A 25,897-nucleotide genomic window follows, 5' to 3' on the forward strand; every position below is an offset into this window, starting at 1 on the left:
ACTTATCTAAATTATTTCATTTTCAATAAATTTGCWAACATTTCTAAAAACGTGTTCACGTTGTCATTATGGGGTATTGTGTGTAGATGGATGAGATTTTTTTTATCCATTTGGAATCAAGAAAATACTTAGAAGGCACTGTACATTACCTACCTCAATTACCTCGTACCCCTGTACATAGCCATGTTATTTTTACTCGTTACTGCATTTATTCCTTGTCACTATTTCTTTATCTTTAACTCTGCATTACAAAATTACCTGTAAGTAAGCATTTCAGTGTTAGTCTACACCTGTTGTTTATATGAAGCATGTACGAAATAAAATTGTACTTGATTAAGTTACCATATTTGGCCAGTGGGTGTCTTTCTTGAGCAGTGAACTACAATACTCCAGTGGGTTCAGTCCTATGGGTCAGTAAGATGTGTGTGATTTCTAAAAGGCACACAACAAATAATTAAGATGTAAAATAGTTTATTTTGTAAATGCTTCTAAATTCAATTACACAAACTCCAAATCTCATTACTCTGTACACTTCAAAAGGCTGTTTTCAAAAAACATTGACTACTTTACAGGACCAAGAAAAATGTAGCACAAACACACTGGCAGGATGATGTCATTTTATACAAGAGAAGAAAAATATCCAAGAAATAATTTTGTTACAACCATTCATTGAGAAAATATATACAATTGAGTCTTCGGAAAGTTAAAAAAATACATGCCATATACATTACAAGTTCTAAGACTGTCTCCAAAATTTTACAGTCGACTTGAAATTGTGTACGCAAAACATCTTGCATTTTCTAACTATTGTAAGTGGCTTGTGAAGTGTCCATATCAGATACATTTCTCTTTTCAAAATATAGCACCACCAAATGTCCCAACCTTTTCCTTTYCAAGAAACATGATTATCTTTTCCCAGTACACCTTAATTTCAAATCGCCTGAAGCAGTAAGCAATGTTATTGGACGTCTGTACACAATATCTATGTAAAAAAACAACACAAAAACAAGGTGGTATTCCTATGCCTATTTGGGTTAAAAAGAAGTTAAAATTGTGTTTGGGTGGTTTAAAAACCTTATTCACAGTTCTATAAAATCAAACCTGATTAACAGCAAAGATGTCAGAATGATGTCTTTCCCATTTTGAAATTCTGTAACCAATGACTCTTTTCTACACTCGTTAGTCACCAAAAATATTTCTTTTTGAGTGGTCAAAGTACGTGTAAATCACAAAAACACTACACTACAATACCATACTTTTAATAAACCAAAAATACTTTGAATTATTGTGGTTATTTTACAAATTCTGTACAGAATAATCATAATATATACTCTCAAACTGATATCATGACATCCTTCTTAAATAAATTGCAATGACAAAAAAAAAAAACACCCAAACATTGAGAAGGTTAAGGTAGTATTTGGTCAGTTATTCCTATATTTTTCTTTATATACATTTGTACAAAAGTAAGAGCATTTCTTCAATCTTCAGAAAACTATCAGTTTAGCCTTCGTTTTACTGTCTCGTCATTTTGACAATAAAATTCATTCACTCAATAATAAATACAAAACGTCCCCTCGAATTTCACTCAAATCACATGACAGAAACCTATGATAAAACTGACTCATGGAATCAAGTATCTTAAAGTTGTGTGTACGTGTCTCTTTTTTTTTTTAGTGCAAGTTAATATTCCCTTCGCTGTAGTCATTGCTGTACATTCCCCATTCAGTGAATTCTACATTTAGTCAAAACTGTTTTACATTTAAAGTTTTAAACAAAAGGGCCTGCCCTTAACAACCAATAAGGTCCGTGACCCACACAGTGCTCTCTTCTCATTCGCTGGTGGATTCTCTTCTGCGCCCTATTGTATATCATCTCACTAATACACAGACACATCCACTCGTTGACAGAGGCCTTGCAATAAAACCCAGGCTCATGTAATATGGCACAAATCACACGTCTATCTGCTGTTGCTTCTTCCTGCTCGCCTCTTTCCAAGCCCTCTCCTGTCCATCTTCAGTCTGTTTACAAACATGGGACTCCATCCATGCATTGCTCTCAGGGCTTACTCAGGTCTTCCACTCGTTCTAAGAAAGGACAGCCTGAAGCACCTCTCTGTCTACACAGAGATCAGGGCATCTGCATAATATGGAAAGGAATGCATTTGTTGTCATTTTTCAGTTGATCCTTTTCCTGCAGTCTGCTGTTCCACAGTGACAGGCAATCTTGTGTTGGCTGTCCACACAGTCAAACTGGTAGTCGAAACACAGCTGGAAAATAATGCAGAGAGAATAGTGATGACAATGCAAACGTCACTCATAGCATAGTAGGAGATTTCCAATTGAAAGGAAAAAGAACACACCTCCTCTCCTTTCTCGATTCTGCGGTTGGAGGTGATGATGATTTTATAACCTCTTTCAAAGGTTACCACCTCAGCAACACAGTTCGGGGTACAAGAGTGATTGATGTATCTGTATAAMAAAACAAACACATTATGACGCAATTTGTTTTTGTGACCAACTTTTTGTTTAGTTTTGTCATTTTTCTTTTTCAGAGGGTACAAAAACAATCAAATAAAAGCATACAAAAGGAATCCCTGACACAACAACCCCCAATTGTTCATCAGGCATCAGTGCTGCCTGCCTACAGTAATCTTCATCTTTTGATTGAGAGATTCAAGGGGCTATCATTAAGTAACATAAGAGATAGAAAGCATTGAATATTTAAATTCACGCACTTCAAAATTAATCTTGGAACTTTTCCCTAGTACAATTTAACCACATTATATGAAGGAATGTGCCTACCTGATTTAGGGGACACAATGAACAGTTGGGGAGTTGGGGCCAATTTCATCGTACAACATTTCCTTGGTGTTAAATACAGTCRGAACAAATTTAAAATGTATGAATTGATAGTTCGGATTACGGGATGCCGAGGTCATATTTTTCCATATTCTGTTCCAGTTAAAAGTGTGGTTAAGATTAAATTAGATCTCTGGACCATATTTTAATGGCTAGCAAAGAATAAGCTTAGTTTTTCATATTGTTGTATATTGTCTGTGTAATATATAAAGTTGTTTATATATTATACAGATCAGTCTTTTATATTATAGAGCCCAGATAATTTATGTATAAATCCCATCATTGGATTGTTTGGTAGTTGGGTTTCCCAAGGGACTCCATAGGCCAGCATAGCTGACCTAAGTTGTAAATATAGAAAAAAAGGAGTTGCCTGGTAATGTGTATCCCCCTCCCCATGGACATTTATCATTGCTCCATATACACACACACAGTGCATTCAGAAAGTATTCAGACCCCTTGACCTTTTCCACATTTTGTTACATTACAGCCTGAGACAGGATTGTGTTAAGGCACAGATCTGGGGAAGAGTACCAAAATATTTCTGCAGCATTGAAGGTCCCCAAGAACAAATTGGCCTCCATCATTTTTAAATGGAAGATTGGAACTACATAGACACCTCCTAGAGCTGGCGGCCCTGCCAAACTGAGCAATCAGGGGAGAAGGGCCTTGGTCAGGGAGGTGACAAAGAACCCGATGGCCACTCTCACAGAGCTCCAGAGTACCTCTTTGGAGATGGTAGAACCTTCCAAAAAGGGAAAGGGGATACCTAGTCAGTTGTACAACTGAATGCCTTCAACTGAAATGTGTCTTCCGCATTTAACCCAACCCCTCTGAATCAGAAAAGTGCGGGGGGCTGCCTTAATCAACATCCACGTCTTTGGCGCCCGGGACAACCATCTCTGCAGCACTCCACCAATCAGGCCTTTATAGTAGAGTGGCCAGACAGAAGCCACTCTTCAGGAAAAGGCACATGACAGTCTGCTTGGAGTTCGCCAAAAGGCACCTAAAGGACTCAGACCATGAYAAAAAAGTTTCTCTGGTCTGATGAAACCAGGATTGAACTCTGTCCTGAATGCCAAGCGCCACATTTGGAGGAAAACAGGCACCATTCCTACGGTGAAGCATGGTGGTGGCAGCATTATGGTGTGGGGATGTTTTTCAGCGGCAGGGACTGGGAGACTAGTCAGGATCGAGGGAAAGATGAACAGTGCAAAGTACAGAGAGATCCTTGATTAAAACCTGCTCCAGAGCGCTCAGCACCTCAGACTGGGGCGAAGATTCACCTTCCAACAGGACAACGACCCTAAGAACAGATCCAAGACAATGCAGGAGTGGCTTCAGGACAAGTGTCCTCTGAATGTCCTTGAGTGGCCACTGACTGGACTTGAACATCTCTGGAGAGACCTGAAAATAGCTGTGCAGCGACGCTCCCCATCCAACCTGATAGAGCTTGAGAAGATCCGCAGAGAATAGAGGAAACTCCCCAAATACAAGTGTGCCAAGCTTATAGCGTCATACCCAAGAAGACTCAAGGCTGTAATCGCTGCCAAAGGCAAAGGCGATTACATCTTCAACAAAGTACTGAGTTAAAGGGTCTGAATACTTACGTACATGTGATATCAGTTTTTTGTTTTTAATACATTTGCAGAAATGTCTAAAAACCTATTTTTGCTTTGTCATTGTGCTATATTGTGTTTAGATTGAAAAAAACTATTTAATACATTTTAGAATAAGGCTGTAAAAGTAACTATATACACACACACAGTGGGGAGAACGATTTTGCAGGTTTTCCTACTTACAAAGCAGGAGTGGGCCAAAATCCCTGCTGCAGTGTGTGCAAACCTGGTCAAGAACTACAGGAAACGTATGATCTCTGTAATTGCAAACAAAGGTTTCTGTACTAAATATTAAGTTCTGCTTTTCTGATGTTTCAAAATACTTATGTCATGCAATAAAATGCAAATTAATTACTTAAAAATCATACAATGTGATTTTCTGGATTTTTGTTTTAGATTCCGTCTCTCACAGTTGAAGTGTACCTATGATAAAAATGACAGACCTCTACATGCTTTGTAAGTAGGAAAACCTGCAAAATCGGCAGTGTATCAAATACTTGTTCTCCCCACTGTATACATTTGAAGTCGGAAGTTTACATACACCTTAGCCAAATACATTTAAACTCAGTTTGTCACAATTCCTGACATTTAATCAGAGTAAAAATGTCCTGTCTTAGGTCAGTTAGGATCACCACTTTATTTTAAGAATGTGAAATGTCAGAATAAAAGGAGAGAATTATTTATTTCAGCTTTTATTTCTTTCATCACATTCCCAGTGGGTCAGAAGTTTACATGCTACCAAATACTAATTGAGTGTATTGCATTTAAATTGTTTAACTTGGGTCAAACGTTTTCGGGTAGCCTTCCACAAGCTTCCCACAATAAGTTGGGTGAATTTTGTCCCATTCCTCCTGACAGAGCTGGTGTAACTGAGTCAGGTTTGTAGGCCTCCTTGCTCGTACACGCTTTTTCAGTATTGCTCACACATTTTCTATAGGATTAAGGTCAGGGCTTTGTGATGGCCATTCCAATACCTTGACTTTGTTGTCCTTAAGCCATTTTGCCACAACTTTGGAAGTATGCTTGGGGTCATTGTCCATTTGCGACCAAGCTTTAACTTCCTGACTGATGTCTTGAGATGTTGCTTCAATATATCCATATAATTTTCCTCACTCATGATGCCATCTATTTTGTGAAGTGCACCAGTCCCTCCTGCAGCAAAGCACCCCCACAACATGATGCTGCCACCCCCGTGCTTCACGGTTGGGATGGTGTTCTTCGGCTTGCAAGCCTCCCCCTTTTTTTCACCTAACATAACGATGGTCATTATTGCCAAACAGTTCTAATTTTGTTTCATAAGCCCAGAGGACATTTCTCCAAAAAGTACGATCTTTGTCCCCATGTGCAGTTGCAAACCGTAGTCTGGCTTTTTTAATGGAGGTTTTAGAGCAGTGGCTTCTTCCTTGCTGAGCGGCCTTTCAGGTTATGTCGWTATACGACTCGTTTTACTGTGAATATAGATACTTTTGTGCCTGTTTCCTCCAGCATCTTCACAAGGTCCTTTGCTGCTGTTCTGGGATTGATTTGCACTTTTCGAACCAAAGTATGTTCATCTCTAGGAGACAGAACGCATCTCCTTCCTGAGTGGTATGACAGCTGTGTGGTCCCATGGTGTTTATACCTGCGTACTATTGTTTGTACAGATGAAAGTGGTACCTTCAGGCGTTTGGAAATTGCTCCCAAGGATGAACCAGACTTGTTGAGGTCTACAATGGATTTATTTWGATTTTTCCATGATGTCATGCAAAGAGGCACTGAGTTTGAAGGTAGGCCTTGAAATACATCCACAGGTAAACCACCAATTGACTCAAATTATGTCAATTAGCCTAATAGAAGCTTCTAAAGCCATGACATCCAAGCMGTTTAAAAGGCACAGTCAACTTAGTGTATGTAATCTTCTTACCCACTAAAATTGTGATACAGTGAATTATAAGTGAAATAATCTGTAAACAATTMTTGGAAAATTACTTGCCAAAACTATAGTTTGTCAACAAGAAATGTGTGGAGTGGTTGAAAAACGAGTTTTAATGACTCCAACCTAAGTGTATGTAACCTTCCGACTTCAACTGTAGGTATTTGTAGGATGACATTTTTTCAAAGGATAAGCCATCAGATGTGACAATGCTACCTTCTCTGGCAAAGTTCGAGCTCTGGTAAAGATCATGAATTTAGTTTTTTGTACATTCAATACCAGTTTGAGACCTTAAAGGGAGGCCTGCAGTGACTGAAAAGCAGTCTTGAGCTCTTCAACAGCCTGAACCAGAGAAGGAGCACATGATTGTTTGACTTTATCATCTGCATATACAGTGCTGTGAAAAAGTATTTGCCCCCTTCATGATTTCTTATTTTTTTGCACATTTGTCACACTTAAATGTTTCAGATCATCAAACACATTTAAATATTACACAAAGATAACCCAAGTAAACACAAAATGCCGTTTTTAAGTGACTGTTTGGCAATAATGACCATCGTTATGTTAGGTGAAAAAAGGGGGAGGCTTGCAAGCCGAAGAACACCATCCCAATCATGTGTCTCCTAGAGATGAATGTACTTTGGTGCGAAAAGTGGAAATCAATCCCAGAACAGCTAGGACCTTGTGAAGATGCTGGAGGAAACAGGCACAAAAGTATCTATATTCACAGTAAAACGAGTCGTATATCGACATAACCTGAAAGGCCGCTCAGCAAGGAAGAAGCCACTGCTCCAAAACCGCCATAAAAAAAGCCAAACTACGGTTTGCAACTGCACATGGGGACAAAGACCGATTTTGGAGAAATGTCCTCTGGGCTTATGAAACAAAATTAGAACTGTTTGGCAATAATGACCATCGTTATGTTAGGTGAAAAAAGGGGCAGGCTTGCAAGCCGAAGAACACCATCCCAATCGTGAAGCACAGGGGTGGCAGCATCATGTTGTGGGGGTGCTTTGCTGCAGGAGGGACTGGTGCACTTCACAAAATAGATGGCATCATGAGTGAGGATTATTATGTGGATATATTGAAGCAACATCTCAAGACATCAGTCAGGAAGTTAAAGCTTGGTCGCAAATGGGTCTTCCAAATGGACAATGACCCCAAGCATACTTCCAAAGTTGTGGCAAAATGGCTTAAGGACAACAAAGTCAAGGTATTGGAATGGACATCACAAAGCCCTGACCTTAATCCTATAGAAAATGTGTGAACAATACTAAAAAGCATGTGCGAGCAAGGAGGCCTACAAACCTGACTCAGTTACACCAGCTCTGTCAGGAGGAAACAAGAAATCAGAAAGGGGGCAAATACTTTTTCACAGCACTGTATGTACATGAATGTATAGTTAGTGACAATGCATATATAATAAACAGAGAGTAGCAGCAGCGTAAAAGATGGGTTGGGGGGGCACACAATGCAAATAGTCCGGGTAGCCATTTGATTACCTGTTCAGGAGTCTTATGGCTTGGCGGTAAAAACTGTTGAGAAGCCATTTTGTCCTAGACTTGGCACTCTGGTACCGCTTCCCATGCGGTAGTAGAGAGAACAGTCTATGACTTGTGTGGCTGGGGTCTGACAATTTTTAGGGCCTTCCTCTGACACCGCCTGGTGTAGAGGTCCTGGATGGCAGGCAGCTTAGCCCCAGTGATGTACTGGGACGTACGCACTACCCTCAGCAACCAGTCAGGATGCTCTCGATGTTGCAGCTGTAGAACGTTTTGAGGATCTCAGGACCCATGCCAAATCTTTTTAGTTTCCTGAGGGGGAATATACTTTGTCTCTTCACGACTGTCTTGGTGTGTTTGGACCATTCTAGTTTGTTGGTGATGTGGACACCAAGGAACTTGAAGCTCTCAACCTGCTCCACTACAGCCCTGTCGATGAGAATGGGGGCGTGCTCGGTCCTCCTTTTCCTGTAGTCCACAATCATCTCCTTAGTCTTGGTTACGTTGAGGGATAGGTTGTTATTCTAGCACCACCCGGCCAGGTCTCTGACCACCTCCGTATAGGTTGTCATGTCGTTGTCGGTGATRGGGCCTACCACTGTTGTGTCGTCTGCAAACTTGATGGTGTTGGAGTCGTGCCTGGCCATGCAGTCGTGGGGTAACAGGGAGTACAGGAGGGGACTGAGCACGCACCCCTGGGGGGCTGCAGTGTTGAGGATCAGCGTGGCAGATGTGTTGCTACCTACCCTCATCACCTGGGGGCGGCCGGTCAGGAAGTCCAGGATCCAGTTGCAGAGGGAGGTGTTTAGTTCCAGTATCCTTAGCTTAGTGATGAGCTTTGAGGGCACTATGGTGTTGAACGCTGAGCTGTAGTCAATGAATAGCATTCTCACATAAGTGTTCCTTTTMTACAGGTGYGAAAGGGCAGTGTGGAGTGCAATAGAGATTGCATCATCTGTGGATCTGTTTGGGCGGTATGCAAATTGGAGTGGGTCAAAGGTTTCTGGGATAATGGTGTTGATGTGAGCCATTACCAGCCTTTCAAATCACTTCATAGTTACGGACGTGAGTGCTACGGGTCTGTAGTCCTTTAGGCAGTTTGCCTTTGTGTTCCCGGGCACAGGGGCTATGGTGGTCTGCTTGAAACATGTTGGTATTACAGACTCAATCAGGGACATGTTGAAAATGTCAATGAAGACACCTGCCAACTGGTCAGCACATGCCCGGAGCACACGTTCCGGTAATCCGTCTGGCCCCGCTGCCTTGTGTATGTTGACCTGTTTAAAGGTCTTACTCACGTCAGCTACGGAAAGCGTGATCACACAGTCGTCCGGAACAGCTGACGCTCTCATGCATGCCTCAGTGTTGCTTGCCTTGAAGCGAGCATAGAAGCGATTTAGCTCGTCTGGTAGGCTCGTGTCACTGGGCAGCTTGCGGCTGTGCTTCCCTTTGTAGTCTAATAGTTTGCAAGCCCTGCCACATAAGATGAACGTCAGAGCCGTTGTGGTATGATTCAATCTTAGCCCTGTATTCATGCTTTGCCTGTTTGATGGTTCGTCGCAGGGCATAGCAGGATTTCTTGTAAGCTTCCGGGTTAGAGTCCCGCACCTTGAAAGCGGCAGCTCTACCCTTTAGCTCAGTGCGAATGTTGCCTGTAATCCATGGCTTCTGGTTGGGGTATATATGCACAGCCACTGTGGGGACAACGTCCTCAATGCACTTATTGATAAAGCCAGTGACTGATGTGGTGTACTCCTCAATGCCATCGGAAGAATCCCGGAACATGTTCCAGTCTGTGATAGCAAAACAGTCCTGTAGTTTAGCATCTGCTTCATCTGACCACTTTTTTATAGACCGAGTCACTGGTGCTTCCTACTTTAATTTTTGCTTGCAAGCAGGAATCAGGAGGATAGAGTTGTGGTCGGATTTACCAAATGGAGGGCGAGCTTTGTACACGTCTCTGTGTGTGGAGTAAAGGTGATCTAGAATTCTTTCCCCTCTGATTGCACATTAAACATGTTGATAGAAATTTGGTAGAACTGATTTAAGTTTCCCTGCATTAAAGTCTCCGGCCACTYGGAGCGCCGCCTCTGGGTGAGTGGTTTCCTGTTTGCTTATTTCCTTATACAGAGTGCGGTCTTAGTGCCAGCATCTGTCTGTGGTGGTAAATAAATCTAGAGACTTCCTTAGATTTCGTGCACCAGCTGTTGTTTACAAATATGCACAGACCGCCCTCCCTCGTCTTACCGGAGTGTGCTGTTCTATCTTGCCGGTGCAGCGTATATCCCGCTAGCTGAATACCCATGTCGTCATTCAGCCACGATTCCGTGAAACATAGGATATTACAGTTTTTGATGTTGCGTTGGTAGGATATTCGTGATCGTACCTCGTCTAATTTATTGTCCAATGATTGCACGTTGGTGAGTAATATTGACGGTAACGGCAGCTTTCCCACTTGCCTTCTGCCCGTCCTCACGAGGCATCCCGCTCTGTATCCTCTGTACCTGTGTTTCTTCCTCTTGCAAATAACGGGGATGTTGGCCCTGTCGGGTGTTTGGAGAATGCCCTGTGTGTCTTGCTTGTTGAAGAAAAAATCTTTGTCTAATCCGAGGTGAGTGATTGCTGTCCTGATATCCAGAAGTTCTTTTTTTGCCGTAAGATACGGTTGCAGAAACATTATGTACAAAATAAGTACAAAATTACACGAAAACACCCCACATAACAACACAATTGGTTGGGCGCCCGTAAAACTGCTGCCGTTTCTTCCGGCTCCATTTGAACAATTCAAGGTATTGGAGTGGTCATCACAAAGCCCTGACCTCAATCCTATAGAAAATTTGTGGGCAGAACTGAAAAAGCATGTGCGAGCAAGGAGGCCTACAAACCTGACTCAGTTACACCAGCTCTGTCAGCAGGAATGGGCCTAAATTCTCCCAACTTGTTGTGGGAAGTGTGTGGAAGGCTACCCAAACGTTTGACCCAAGTTAAACAATTTAAAGACAATGCTACCAAATACGAATTGAGTGTATGTAAACTTCTGACCCACTGGGAATGTGATGAAATAAATAAAAGCTGAAATAAATCACTCTCTACACTATTATTCTGACATTTCACATTCTTAAAATAAAAGTGGTGATCCTAACTGACCTAAGACAGGGAATTTTTACTAGGATTAAATGTCAGGAATTGAGAAAAACTGAGTTTAAATGTATTTGGGTAAGATGTATGTAAACTTCCGACTTCAACTGTACATACATACATACGTTCCCTGCAATTACGTCTGCATCCCTGTACATGTTGCTAATAAACTCAATCTAATCTAAAATATTGGTAAGGATTCCACATATTGACCATTGGGGGAATGCAAAAGGTCGCCCTCCAGATCACAAGGCATTATTGTGAAATGCTGGAGTATGTGCATGACATTTTGATTCCCAGTTACCTTGTTTTTACATTTGGTGCCAAATACAAATTGTGTGAGCAATAATAGGACCAAAGTATAGCTTACATTGTTTAAATCAGTGAAGACCAACTCTTCCAGGAGATAACATATTCCAGCCAAGGAGCGGAAGAATTATGTTTTAACCAATATATATATATATACAGAGTGTACAAAACATTACAAACTGCTCTTTCCATGCCAGACTGACCAGGTGAAAGCTATGATCTCTTACTTATGTCACTTGTTAAATCCACTTCAATCATTGTAGATGAAGGGGAGGCTACAGGTTAGGATTTTTAAGCCTCGAGACAAATGAGACATGGATTGTTTATGTGAATATTGTGTAAGGTGAATAGGCAAGACAAAAGATGTGCCTTGAATGGGATACGGTAGGAGGAAAAAACTCACTAGAAGGCCATCTGATCTCAAAATGCAGTAAGGTAGTAGGTGGCAGACGGTTTGTGTCAAGAATTACAACGCTGCTGAGTTTTTCACGCTCAATAGTTTCCAGTGTGTATCACCATAGGTCCACCACCCAAAGGATATCCAGCCAACTTGACACAACTGTGGGAAGCATTGGAGCCAACATAGGCCAGCATCCCTGTGGAATGCTTTCGACACCTTGTAAAGTCTACGCCTCAACTAATTGAGGTTGTTCTGAGGGTGGGGGTGCAACTCAATATTAGGAAGGAGTTACTAATGTTTGTACATTCAGTGTATATTATATGACTTCATCGGTGTTGCTCATTTTATAAAGTAATGGACAGCTGTGTCTATCGCTATACAGACACAGCTGGCCTCCTGGCCTGGGACTGCGCTGCTGGTGATTATGGCTATATGCGTCTAAAATGTCATAGCCTTGCCCTTGTATGTCAATTTTTGCACAAAATATACACTCATATTCCTGGAAATACAATTTTAAGTTTGGTACAGACAGTCCTCCTACGTATTTTCAGTCTTTTAGTTCTGTATCTATGGATGTGACCCAGTAGTTTGTTCTAAATGTTCCATTGCCATACTGCCTGGCAACATTCTTATCCCTTGCTTGCTAGCTAGCCAACTACGGCTAACTTACAGTCACYTCAAATAGTGCAGCCAGAATAAGKGCAAAATAGCCGCATTTGTTTAAGATGTTTTCTAGTGATATTTATTTGCATACATCCATAACGATGAGCTAATGAGGTGCGATTTCGCCTGGCATAGAAAATGTGCTCACTCGTCAGACACTTGTTCAGAGGAGCTAGCCAACACCACAGCTACAGTAACACAATAATTTCAAATTGAAGCTGAAAGACCGCAAACTACAGTAGCTGCTCTTCGTTTCTTCTTACCTTTTTTTCAATTGACATTTCTTTGTATATATATCCATAAAAATGACGCCAGGTGATTCATGATTTTGACTGGCTGAGAAACGTTGCCTGTCTGTTTCGTCCCGACTCGTTCATTACTATGGGACAGCTGTAGATCGAATTTAAATATTGAAACAATGTTGCAAATGTCGAAGAGACAGACAGCAAGGTTTATACAAATATCCGCTGTTGAAAACTAAATGTTAGTCTAAAAGAAATGTGAGAATGTCTAAATGCTTTTTATAGCGAAGATCAAGTTTATAGATTGCTTGGCTGATGAGACAGTGGATTGCGCAGTCAGATGGAACAGAGAAAATAGACATTTTAACATCATAGGTTTAGCCGGTGGTAACTTTTGAAATAGACACCGGCTGGAATGTGGTTTTAACAAATCAGCATTAGACCCACCCATTGTATAAAGTACTTTAATCATATGAATAAAATTTGAGCCAATTCCCATATGTTCCAAAATAGACCAGATATGAGCTTTCTAGTTTATCAAAAGCTGTTTCTGCACCGAGAGATAAAACATCCCAAGGAGCTGTTGTTTGTGATGAAGCATTTAAGATATGTAATAGTCGATGGAGATTATACGAGGATAAACGCTTTTTAAGTAAGCAAGCATCGAGATAAGATGACAACGGTTTAATATGTGTTTATAAAAGATAGGGGGCGATAATAAGAATACTGGGTGGCATCCTTACCTTTTTTTAAATAAAAGCTAAAATTAGTGCCATGTTCACATCTCTGCTAAATTAACCTTTGTGAACGGCTATATAACTCATTACCAGCCATAGTGGACCTAATTGATTCAAAAATGTTAGATAGCATGAATTATGTGGTATTGTGTGTAGATTGATGAGGGGGAAAAAACTAACTGCGCAATCAGGGGAGAAGGGCCTTGGTCAGGGAGGTGACAAAGAAGGTGCTTCAACAAAGTACAGAGTAAAGGGTCTGAATAGTTATGTAAATGTGATAGTTCAGTTTTTTTTATAGTGTAGATTGATGAGAAAAAAACAATAACGTAACAAAATGTGGAAAAAGTCAAGGGGTCTGAATACTTTCCGAATGCACTGTACATARTGAGCCCTGTGAATTATTTCACAACCATCCTAACATTGAGTGACACATAAATCAGGTAAGGTTAGAATGTGAAATCAGGTTGAATGTGACTATGTAAAGAATTATGCTTACCTTGCCAGACCTCCTGTCTGACTGGCATCAACAACACGTTCACTGTCGATGCGGAACATGAACACTCCACGATTCTGTAGAGGGAAAAGTAACCACTTAGACCAACTGAGTCATCAGATGAGAGAATACAGCAAATATGTATTATTCAGCCTTCAAAACACAGTAAGTACAGTTACTAGAGCCTTAAGTTAAAAAAATAAGAAAAGATTTGCACCTGAGACTTGTAAGTCCTTTGCTTCTTGATGGCCACCTCATTGCGGAGGACGGTTCCATTGTATTCAATCACCATGGTGTTCTTCTCTATGTCCCTGGCTGCATACAGCCCCAGGCCCTGTGGACAAAACCAGAAAATGTGTATACAGTACGTTCAACAGTAAGAGTCCTTTTACTCTCATGCTGTCATACTTCAGTCTTATATTCACTCTGCTACTTAAGAACAGGAATGCAAGAGTGCTGAGTAGGGTTGGGCGGTATCCAGATTTTCATACGGTCTTACCATTTCTATACCATACCGGGGTTTTCACACACAAAACTATAAGCCAACATGGATCTTGATCCAAGAGGGGATTGAATGTCTCTGCTGTAACCAAGAAGCTTGATCTTACCATCTAGCCACTTAGCTAACACGTTAGCAAAGCAAATGCATAGCTGGAGCCTGGGCTGGATATCATTTATTTGGCACATCTACAGTGCCGTGAAAAAGTATTTACCCTCTTTCTAATTTTTGCATATTTTTTACACTTTATGTAAGCACATATTCAACAAAAACCTAAAATTAGATAGAAGGAACCTGAGTTTTCAAATAAAATAATGTGATACTTATTTTATTTATTTAATTAACAAAGTTATGCAACACTAAAATGGCTAAAAAGTAACACTTTTCACATTTTGGAATGGCCTATTCAAAGTTCAGACCTAACCCCACTTCATGCTTCAAATAACCCACAAATAATCGCTGAGTTAAAGCAATTCTGCATGGAAGAGTGGGCCAAAATTCCGCCACGGTGACGTGAGAGACTAATCAACAACTACAGGAAGTGTTTGGTTGGAGTCATTGCAGCTAAAGGTGGAACAACCAGTTACTGAGTTTAAGGGGACACTGGTTGTTGCAGAACTTTGTTTATTAAATAAGTATGTAACTGTTGTGTTATTTGTTCACTCAGGTTCACTTTATCTCATATTTGGTTTTGGTTGAAGATCTAATTACATAAAGAGAAATTGATAGGGGGAACATACTTTTCACAGCTCTTAACTTAGTTATAAGCAGTGGCGTAGCATGCACCCCCCCGCAGCCCAGGCCTAGTGCTGAACTTAGAGGATCATGTCCCCGAGACCCACCTGGATCTTGGAAGCAGCGAGATAGACGTTGGCCCTCCACTCACTCTTCATCCAGCGGTACTGAGAGGACCTGTGGTGCACCGTGGGGGGCTTGGTGTAGGGGACACCTCCCTCTCCCTGGGCTGTGTTCTGGCACCTGGAGGTGGTACTGGTGTTTCTGGATACTGGCTGGGGCCTAGGAGTGAATGTGTGTGTATATTCTGTTATAAAGATAACTTGTGCTAAACCAAAGTATATTAAATCCACAGACTTGAAACAATGTTAATTCATCCACAATACCTTATGACAACGGCAGTGAATGGGGAGCTGGTTTTGGGCATGGCGCGGGCGCTGCCAGAAGGGTTGAAGATCAGYGGCAGCTCCATCAGAGGGTTACGTCCGTAACGGAAGGTGTACCTGTCACAGGCCTCCACCCCTGGGAGCTGGAACACAACCAGCAGCACAGGGAAATGAGACTGGAACACTCCTCCTCACTTCAGTGTCTACAACAGAGGTCGACTGATTAATCGGCATGGCCGATTAATTAGGGACGARATCAAGTTTTCATAACAGTCGGTAAATCGGCCTTTTTGGACGCCGATTACATTGCAATCCACAAAGAAACTGTGTGGCAAGCTGACCACCTGTTACGCGAGTGCAGCGTCAAAAGGACTTTGTGGCTGCAAGGAGCCAAGGTAAGTTGCTAGCTTGCATTAAACTTATCTTATAAAAAAACAATCAATCTTCACATAATCACTAGTTAACTTCACATGGCTGATGATATTACTAGGTTAACTAGCTTGTCCTGTGTCGCATATAATCAATGTGGTGCCTGTTAATTTATCATCGAATCACAGCCTACTTCAACTTCGCCAAACGGTTGATGATTTAACAAAAGCACATTGCTGAAAAAAGTACAATCTTTGCACAAATGTACCTAACCATAAACGCCTTTCTTAAAATTACACAGAAGTCTATATACAGTGGGGAGAACAAGTATTTGATACACTGCCGATTTTGCAGGTTTTCCTACTTACAAAGCATGTAGAGGTCTGTAATTTTTATCATAGGTACACTTCAACTGTGAGAGACGGAATCTAAAACAAAAATCAAGAAAATCACATTGTATGATTTTTAAGTAATTAATTTGCATTTTATTGCATGACATAAGTATTTGATACATCAGAAAAGCAGAACTTAATATTTGATTACAGGAAACCTTTGTTTGCAATTACAGAGATCATACGTTTCCTGTAGTTCTTGACCAGGTTTGCACACACTGCAGCAGGATTTTGGCCCACTCCTCCATACAGACCTTCTCCAGATCCTTCAGGTTTCGGGCTGTCGCTGGGCAATACGACTTTCAGCTCCCTCCAAAGATATTTCATTGGTTCAGGTCTGAGAACTGGCTAGGCCACTCCAAGACCTTGAGATGCTTCTTACAGAGCACTCCTTAGTTGCCCTGGCTGTGTGTTTCGGGTCGTTGTCTTGCTGGAAGACCCAGCCACGACCCATCTTCAATGCTCTTACTGAGGAAGGAGGTTGTTGGCCAAATCTCGCATACATGGCCCCATCCATCCTCCCCTCAATACGGTGCAGTCGTCCTGTCCCCTTTGCAAGAAAGCATCCCCAAAGAATGAGTTTCCACCCCATGCTTCACGGTTGGATGGTGTTCTTAGAGTTGTACTCATCCTTCTTCTTCCTCCAAACACGGCGAGGAGTTTAGACCAAAAAGCTCTATTTTTGTCTCATCAGACCACATGACCTCTCCCATTCCTCCTCTGGATCATCCAGATGGTCATTGGCAAACTTCAGACGGGCCTGGACATGCGCTGCTTGAGCAGGGGATCTTGCGTGCGCTGCAGGATTTTAATCCATGACGGCGTAGTGTGTTACTAATGGTTTTCTTGAGACTGTGGTCCCAGCTCTCTTCAGGTCATTGACCAGGTCCTGCCGTGTAGTTCGGGGATCCCTCACCTTTCTCATGATCATTGATGCCCCACGAGGTGAGATCTTGCATGGGACCCCAGACCGAGGGTGATTGACCGTCAACTTCAACTTCTTCCATTTTCTAATAATTGCGCCAACAGTTGTTGCCTTCTCACCAAGCTGTTTGCCTATTGTCCTGTAGCCCATCCCAGCCTTGTGCAGGTCTACAATTTATCCCTGATGTCCTTACACAGCTCTCTGGTCTTGGCCATTGTGGAGAGTTGGAGTCTGTTTGATTGAGTGTGTGGACAGGTGCTTTATACAGGTAACGAGTTCAACAAGTGCAGTTAATACAGGTATAGTGAGTGGAGAACAGGAGGCTTCTTAAAGAAAAACTAACAGGTCTGTAGAAGCCGGAATTTCTTACTGGTTGGTAGGTGATCAAATACTTATGTCATGCCAATAAATGCAAATTATTACTTAAAAATCATACAATGTTATTCCTGGATTTTTGTTTTAGATTCCGTCTCTCACAGTTGAAGTGTACCTATGAATAAAATTACAGACCTCTACATGCTTTGTAAGTAGGAAACCTGCAAAATCTGGTCAGTGTATCAAATACTTGTTTCCCCCACTGATATAATAATATTTTTTTTAAACCTGCATATTTAGTTAAAAGAAATGCATGTTAGCAGGCAATATTAACTGGGGAAATTGTGTCACTTCTCTTGCGTTCAGTGCAAGCAGAATCAGGGTATATGACATAACATTAAAGGTTGTGCAATGTAACAGCAATATTTAGACTTAGGGTTGCCACCCGTTCGATAAAATACGGAACGGATCCGTAATTCACTGAAAGTAAACGTTTTGTTTTCGAAATTATAGTTTCCGGATTTTACCATATTAATGACCAAAGGCTCGTATTTCTGTGTTTATTATATTATAATTAAGTCTATGATTTGATATTTGATAGAGAAGTCTGACTGAGCGGTGGTAGGCAGCAGCAGGCTCGTAAGCATTCATTCAAAAAGCACTTGACTGCGTTTACCAGCAGCTCTTAGCAATGCCTGAAGCACAGCGCTGTTTATGACTTCATGCCTATCAACTCCCGAGATTAGGCTGGCAATACTAAAGAACAACATAAGAACATCCAATAGTCAAAGGTACAGTTGAAGTCGGAAGTTTACATACACCTTAGCCAAAMACATTTAAACTCAGTTTTTCACAATTCCTGACATTTAACCAAGAGTAAAAATTCCCTGTCATAGGTCAGTTAGGATCACCACTTTATTTTAAGAATGTGAAATGTCAGAATAATAGTAGAGAGAATGATTTATTTCAGCTTTTATTTCTTTCATCACATTCCCAGTGGGTCAGAAGTTTACATACACTCAATTAGTATTTGGTAGCATTGCCTTCAAATTGTTTAACTTGGGTCAAACGTTTCAGGTAGCCTTCCACAAGCTTCCCACAATAAGTTGGGTGAATTTTGMCCCATTCCTCCTGACAGAGCTGGTGTAACTGAGTCAGGTTTGTAGGCCTCCTTGCTCACACACGCCTTTTCAGTTCTGCCCACACATTTTCTATAGGACTGAGGTCAATGCTTTGTGATGGCCACTCCAATACCTTGACTTTGTTGTCCTTAAGCCATTTTGCCACAACTTTGGAAGTATGCTTGGGGTCATTGTCCATTTGGGATGATGTTCTTCAGCTTGCAAGCCTCTCCCTTTTTCCTCCAAACATAACGATGGTCATTATGTTCTATTTTTGTTTCATCAGACCAGAGGACATTTCTCCAAAAAGTACGATCTTTGTCCCCATGTGCAGTTGCAAACTGTAGTCTGGCATCCTTATGGCGGTTTTGGAGCAGTGGCTTCTTCCTTGCTGAGCAGCCTCTCAGGTTATGTCGATATAGGACTKATTTTACTGTGGATACACATACCTTTGTACCCGTTTCCTCCAGCATCTTCACAAGGTCCTTTGCTGTTGTTCTGGGATTGATTTGCACTTTTCGCACCAAAGTACGTTCATCTCTAGGAGACAGAACACGTCTCCTTCCTGAGCGATATGACGGCTGCGTGGTCCCATGGTGTTTATACTTGCGTACTATTGTTTGTACAGATGAACGGGGTACCTTCAGGCTTTTGGGCATTTCTCCCAAGGATGAACCAGACTCGTTGTTCTGTCGAAATATTTTAAACGCATATTACGCCATTTTGTTTGTTATAGCTTCTCTTGGCGAACGCTGTATAAGAAAGTAAGGATAATTTTAGAAATGTAAATCAGCGATTGCATTAAGAACTAATTTGTCTTTCGATTCCTGTCAACCCTGTATTTTTTTGTCAAGTATATGATTAGCTTTCYATTAAACTAGATCACTCTGAAAGATGACGTCTGACATTTTGAGGCTTGATTTCCTACTATTTTCATTGTGTAACCACGGTTTTGTATGGCTAAATATGCACATTTTCGAACAAACTGTATATGTATGTTGTAAAATGATGTTACAGGAGTGTCATCGGAAGAATTCTGAGAAGGTTAGTGAAAAAATTAATATATTTTGGCGATGATTACGTTATAGCTCTCTTTGGCTTGAATCGATGCTCTGGTAACGTTTMCACATGTGGTATGCTAACTTATCGATTTATTGTGTTTTCGCTGTAAAACGCTTAGAAAATCTGAAATATTGTCTGGAATCACAAGATCTGGGTCTTTCCATTGCTATGCTTTGTCTATTCTTATGAAATGTTTTATGGTGAGTAAATTGGTCATACACGTTGCTCTCTTTAGTAATTCTAGTCGAGTTGTGATGGTGGGTGCAATTGTAAACTGTGATTTCTACCTGAAATATGCACATTTCTCTAACAAAACCTATCCTATACCATAAATATGTTATCAGACTGTCATCTGATGAGTTTTTTTCTTGGTTAGTGGCTATCAATATCTTAGTTTAGCCGAATTGGTGATAGCTACTGGTGGAGAGAAAAAATGGTGGACAAAGAAATTGTGTATTTTGCTAACGTGTTTAGCTAATAGATTTACATATTGTGTCTTCCCTGTAAAACATTTAAAAAAACAGAAATGATGGGTTTATTCACAAGATCTGTATCTTTCATCTGGTGTCTTGGACTTGTGATTTAATGATATTTAGATGCTACTATCTACTTGTGAAGCTATGCTAGCTATGCTAATCAGTGTGTGGGGGGGTGGGGGGTGATCCCGGACCCGGGGTAGAGGCTCATGAAAGGTTAACAAGAAATTTGTGGAGTGGTTGAAAAACGAGTTTTAATGAATCCAACCTGTGTATGTAAACTTCCAACTTCAACTGTATATGAAAAACAAATGGTATAGAGAGAAATAGTCAACGCGCCATAATTCCTATAATAACTACAACCTAAAACTTCTTAACTGGGAATATTGAACCACCAGCTTTCATATGTTCTCATGTTCTGAGCAAGGAACATAAACTTTAGCTTTTTTACATGTTACATATTGCACTTTCTTCTCCAACACAGTGTTTTCGCATTATTTAAACCAAATTGAACATGTTTCATTATTTATTTGAGACTAAATAGATTTTATGTATTATATTAAGTTAAAATAAGTGTTCATTGTTCATTTAGTATTGTTGTAATTGTCATTATTACAAATATATATATAGAAAAAGCCGATACCGATTAATCGGTTGATTATTTATTATTTAAAAAAAAATGTATATATAAAAAATAAATTAAAAAAATCGACCGATTAATCGGTATCGGCTTTTTTTGATCCTCCAATAATCGGCATCGGCGTTGAACAATCATAATCGGTCGACCTTTAGTCTACAATATATACTGAACAAGAATATAAAATGCAACATGCAACAATTTCAAAGATTTTACTGAGTTAGAGTTCATTTAAGGAAATAAGCACATTTAAATACATTTATTAGCCCCTAATCTATGGATTTCATATGACTGGCAATATATATATATGCATCTGTTGGTCACAGGTACCTAAACAAAAAAGGTAGGGGCATGGATCAGATCACCAGTCAGTATCTGGTGTAATCACCATTTGCTTCATGCAGCGCAACATCTCCTTCGCATAGAGTTGATCAGGCTGTTGATTTTGACCTGTGGAACGTTGTCCCACTCCTCTTCAATGGCTGTGCAAAGATGCTGGATATTGGCTGGAAATGGAATATGCTGTCGTACAAGTCGATCCAGAGCATCCCAAACATGTCTGGTGAGTATGCAGGCCATGGAAGAACCTGGAAATTTCCAGGAATTGTGGCTAGATCCATGTGACATGTGGCCGTGTGAGGTGATGGCGGCGGATGAATGGCACGACAATGGGCCTCAGGATCTCGTCACGGTGTCTCTGTGCATTCAAATTGCAATCGATAAAATGCAATTGGGTTCGTTGCCTGTAGCTTATAGTCTGCCCATACAATAACCCCACTGCCACCATGGGGCATTTTGTTCACATCAGCAAACCGCTCGCCCACACGACACCATGCACGTGGACTGCGGTTGAAAGGCCGGTTGGACGTACTGCAAAATTCTCTAAAACGAAGTTGGAGTGGGCTTTTGGTAGAGAAAAGAACATTCAATTATCTGGCAACAGCTCTGGTGGACATTCCTGCAGTCAGCATACCAATTGCTCGCTCCCTCAACTTGAGCCACCTGTGGCATTGACAAAACTGTACATTTAAAGTTGCCTTTTATTGTCCCCAGCACAAGGTGAACCTGTGTATTGACACTTGTCAGGTGGATGGATTATCTGGTCAAAGGAGAAACGTTCACTAACAGGATTTTAACAAATTTGAGCACAAAATTTGAGAGAAATAAGCTTTTTGTGCGAATGTAAAATTATTGTATTTCAGCTCATGAAACATGGGACCAACACTTACATGTGGCGTTTACATTTTTGTTCAGTGTAGTATGGTGTGAGCATTTTAACAGTCGCTCATCTGAATAGGTAGCTCTAGACATCTATAGTATCATTTGAGCATTGATAGTTTTGTATAAATCGGAATTGTTTGAATATAATACAACAAAGAACAGATACAAACCGATTCAGTGATCTTGGTGACTGCAGAGACTGTAAGTCCAAACAGGTCCTCTCCCTTCAGATAGACAGGGAAGAGTTTCAGAGTTCCTATTTCAGTCCTCTTGTCAGCAACAGGTCCCAGGACCTTATCCCACACTCCTGATAAGACAGYAAACAGCAGGGTTATGGATCATAATATATTATAGGGACTCCTACAGAACACATTTACAATAGTAAAAGAGAATCTGAAAAGCAAACTGAACAAGACAAGCCTAGTCCAAGCCAACCCAGATACATGAATGGCAGAGGCTACATCCATAAACAAGGCTAAATCTAAGCATGTCATAAAACCAATCTAGCTAGCCCACCTTACTAGACAAGCCTAATCTAAACCAGCCCTAAAACAAAACATTTAGCCCAGCCCACCTTTAATAGACAAGCCTTATCTAAACGAGCCCGAACACAAATCCATCCCAGCCCACCTTTGGCGGTGGAGTCAGTGAGGACCAGGTCCTTGTATCCCTGCTCGATGACGCGGACGCGGAACTCCGGCTGCTCCTCCCTCTCCTCCACAGAGCACAGGTAGCGGCAGCGACGGTTGCCATGGCGCATGCTCCAGTAGATGCGGCAGGCCTCGTAGCCCACGGGGAAGATAGCGGAGGTTGAGTGGAAGGCGGCCATCTGGGACGGGGTGAGCTGACCCACGGCGTGGAGCACCAAGCTGCCCACTCTGAAGGTGTAGCCCAGCTCGGGCTGCTGCACGGCGCTGGCCATCTGCCTCACCTCGTCCCTCTGGACGTAGACGCGGCGGAACACCGCGAAGCAGCGCAGCTCGTGCTCCAGGACGAGTCCAGAACCACCGTGGGCGGAGCCAGAGCCTCTGGGCCTGTGGGCGTGGCACAGCATGGTCTTGTCCTTGAAGAAGGTACAGTGTGCCTGCAGGGCGCAGGTGAAGTGGTAGATGTTGGTGCAGCGCAGGCGGTGGCAGCCGCTGGTGGCGCCCATCTGTTGGCAGTAGGCACAGCGGACCGCTGAACCCCGCCGCAGCGCAAGCTCCACGTTGATCAGGGCGCCTGCCTGCGTCTCGTACACCTGCACAACAAAACAATGTTAACATTGCACACACAACACAACTTTAATAAAAGGGTCACAATTGTAGTGGTTGGTATGGCAGTTAAGATCTGAAACCAGCAGTCTTCCCCCCTTTAGACAGTTCTGCCCCTCCCACTTATTTATTTACGCCTGACCGAGGACATGAACCTTGCGGTTACCAGTCCACCACCTCGCTTAACTTCTGGGTTACCTACCTCGGTGGACCACAGGGCACAGTTGAGGTGCACCCACACGTCCAGGTCCAGGCTGAGGAGTCGGGCAGGGCCGTCGGTGACCCCGTCCCCCAGCTGGTGACAGAAGCAGCAGCGGCGCTGGTCCCTGAGACTGGCCCCGGGGCGGAGAGACGCTCCCAGCTTCCTCAGCAGCTCGTCTATCTGGTRCTCGTCAGGGAGCTGGGAGCTTCCTCTTGGCACCACCACCTGCACTGTCCACTTCCTCCAGCGGAGACCCTTGTGTCTCTTCCCCTGGTGCCAGCCCTCCTGGTGAGCCCTGGGGCCCCGCGCCTTCAGTTTCACAGTCACTTTGATGGTGTCTGACTTGGCATCTGTCTTAGGGGTCTTAGGGGTGTCACTGGCTGGGGGGAAGGGGATGGGTGAGGTGGAGGGAGGGGACTGCTTGAGCTGGAGCTGGGCCAGACAGTGGACATCCAGAGAGGACATGTTGTTGCTGTACTGGTGGTGGGCTTTAGACAGGCTCTCTTTCTGGTCTGAGTCTGGAGACAGGAGGGCCACCGAGTCCTGCAGAAGACATGAATGACAATAATTTAATGTCCTGCAGGAAATAATAAAAGTTTACCATTTATATTTGACACACCGGTAGAAAAACTGAATACAACAAGTACTGTATACGGATTACCTACACAGGTCAAGAAAGTCAAAAATAAATTGCCTCTGGGAATCAATAAAAACACAAACCTTAGTATCTGTAGTATTTCTGGCCTGTGAGGAGGAAGAGGAGGTGGAGGCAGAGTAGAGGAGGAAGCAACTGTGGCTGCAGAATACCAAGTTCCCCTCGGAACGCAACAGACCTTCCTGTTCCTGAAGAGAAGAAAGGCATGTCAGGAGATGGAGTGAGGAAGAGAGAATGAGATAATAATAATACATTATATTTATCCACTCTTCAGGGACACAAAGCTACTTTACAATTGTAAAAAGAAAGGGATAGTTTGGGATTTTGGCAATGAAACCCTTTATCTAGCCTACTTCCCCAGCGTCAGATGAACTTGTGGATATCATTTTTATGTATCTGCGTCTAGTATGAAGGAAATTAGACGTAGTTTCACGAGCAATTGTTATCTTGCATTAGCACAGTGAATGGAAGTCAACAGGAACAACTAGCACGCTAGCCATTACCATAAACTTCCAGTCATTCAGTTAACACTAGTTAGCAATTACGCTAACGCAAGTTAGCAACTTCCTTCAAACTGAACGCAGAGATATAAAAATGGTATCTATGAGTTTATCTGACTGGGGAAGTAGATAAAGGACCTCATTGCCAAAATCCAGAACTATTCCTTTAAGCTCATAATCAAAGTGAGACATCAAAGGTCAAATCAATTCCTATACATAAACCATTATCGATACTAAAAGGGGTTATTAATTCTTGCCCATACCATACCAAATAGCTCCAATATTCAGATGAATCAGGGTTTAACCATTTGTAAACTCCCCAGACTGCAGTCTAAGGGCATGCTACCGCTTAACCCACTAATTGCACTGAGATAGATTTCACTACAATTGGGTGGGGGGGGGGGATTAGCATAATTAGAGGCTCTACAGTACGTGTGTGGATGGACATAATGTTCTTGGATGTGTGTGGTTGTGTGTGTGTGTGTGTGTGTTGTGTGTGTGTGTGTGTGTGTTGGTGTGTGCATTCATGCTGTGTGTGTGTGTGTGTGTGTGTGACATGTGTGTGTGTGTGTGTGCCTAAGGGCATAATGTGGATTAATCTACCGTTTGAAGTGAGGTCTGAGCCTCTAGTCATGGCTTGTCTGTGCTCTCCTGCCCCCTGGGGGGGAACAGACTAACGCAACAGTAATCCATGGCTGACTGGTGGAGAGGAGAGCTTTTACTGGGTTGGCCAAGAAGATAGTTAACCAATTCATAGAGATCATAGCTTGGTTGGGTAAGATCCAACAAGGTAATTGATCAAATTATCTATTTTGACAGATCATGTGGACCATTAGATTGATATAGAGATGATTATCTGATGTGGATTGCCACAAGATTGCTGTTTCTATGTATCGCAATAGACAACCGTCTTTGCAACGTATGGAGTTCAGCGTGATAAACACGTAGCACAACTTGACCACATGAAAGCGCTGGCCGTACGTTACCTGTTTGTGCACTGGAAGGTCTTTGATGGACTTGCAGACTCCATTTCCCAGCACCACCACCTTGCAGTGACAGCACCACTGGGGCTTGGAGCCTGGGCTGCCGGGGGCTTTCTGATGAGTGCCTCTGACTGCAGCTGGACCTGACGCACAGCAACAGTACTCAAATAAGACACAGCTCCTACAACAGTAGATGCTTGAACAGGCCAGCGCAGCACAGCATGGCTTAGCTCAGCTCTATTATATTGAATAAAAACATAAAACGCAACATGCAACAATTTCAAAGATTTTAC

At 42.1% G+C, this 25,897-nt stretch overlaps 1 protein-coding gene across 5 annotated transcripts in view; it reads right to left on the reverse strand.

Annotated features, from left to right (window-relative positions):
- Window positions 1-454: 454 nt before the first annotated feature.
- LOC111979462 (histone-lysine N-methyltransferase 2C) overlaps window positions 455-25,897 on the reverse strand; it is a 148,586-nt gene continuing 123,143 nt past the window's right edge. For all 5 annotated transcript variants that reach the window (XM_024010021.2, XM_024010020.2, XM_024010022.2 and 2 more), the window contains exons 50-60: window positions 25,608-25,747; window positions 24,187-24,309; window positions 23,467-24,009; window positions 22,642-23,251; window positions 22,182-22,318; window positions 15,494-15,636; window positions 15,215-15,389; window positions 14,091-14,207; window positions 13,877-13,950; window positions 2,363-2,471; window positions 455-2,270 (exon numbers count right to left, since the gene is read on the reverse strand). In XM_024010021.2, the coding sequence (XP_023865789.1) occupies window positions 2,178-2,270; window positions 2,363-2,471; window positions 13,877-13,950; window positions 14,091-14,207; window positions 15,215-15,389; window positions 15,494-15,636; window positions 22,182-22,318; window positions 22,642-23,251; window positions 23,467-24,009; window positions 24,187-24,309; window positions 25,608-25,747 (2,264 nt within the window). In that variant the 3' untranslated portion in view covers window positions 455-2,177. The remainder of the gene's footprint in view (window positions 2,271-2,362; window positions 2,472-13,876; window positions 13,951-14,090; window positions 14,208-15,214; window positions 15,390-15,493; window positions 15,637-22,181; window positions 22,319-22,641; window positions 23,252-23,466; window positions 24,010-24,186; window positions 24,310-25,607; window positions 25,748-25,897) is intronic.

The sequence above is a fragment of the Salvelinus sp. IW2-2015 genome, linkage group LG19 (assembly GCF_002910315.2).
Source record: "Salvelinus sp. IW2-2015 linkage group LG19, ASM291031v2, whole genome shotgun sequence".
NCBI lineage: Eukaryota > Metazoa > Chordata > Actinopteri > Salmoniformes > Salmonidae > Salvelinus > Salvelinus sp. IW2-2015.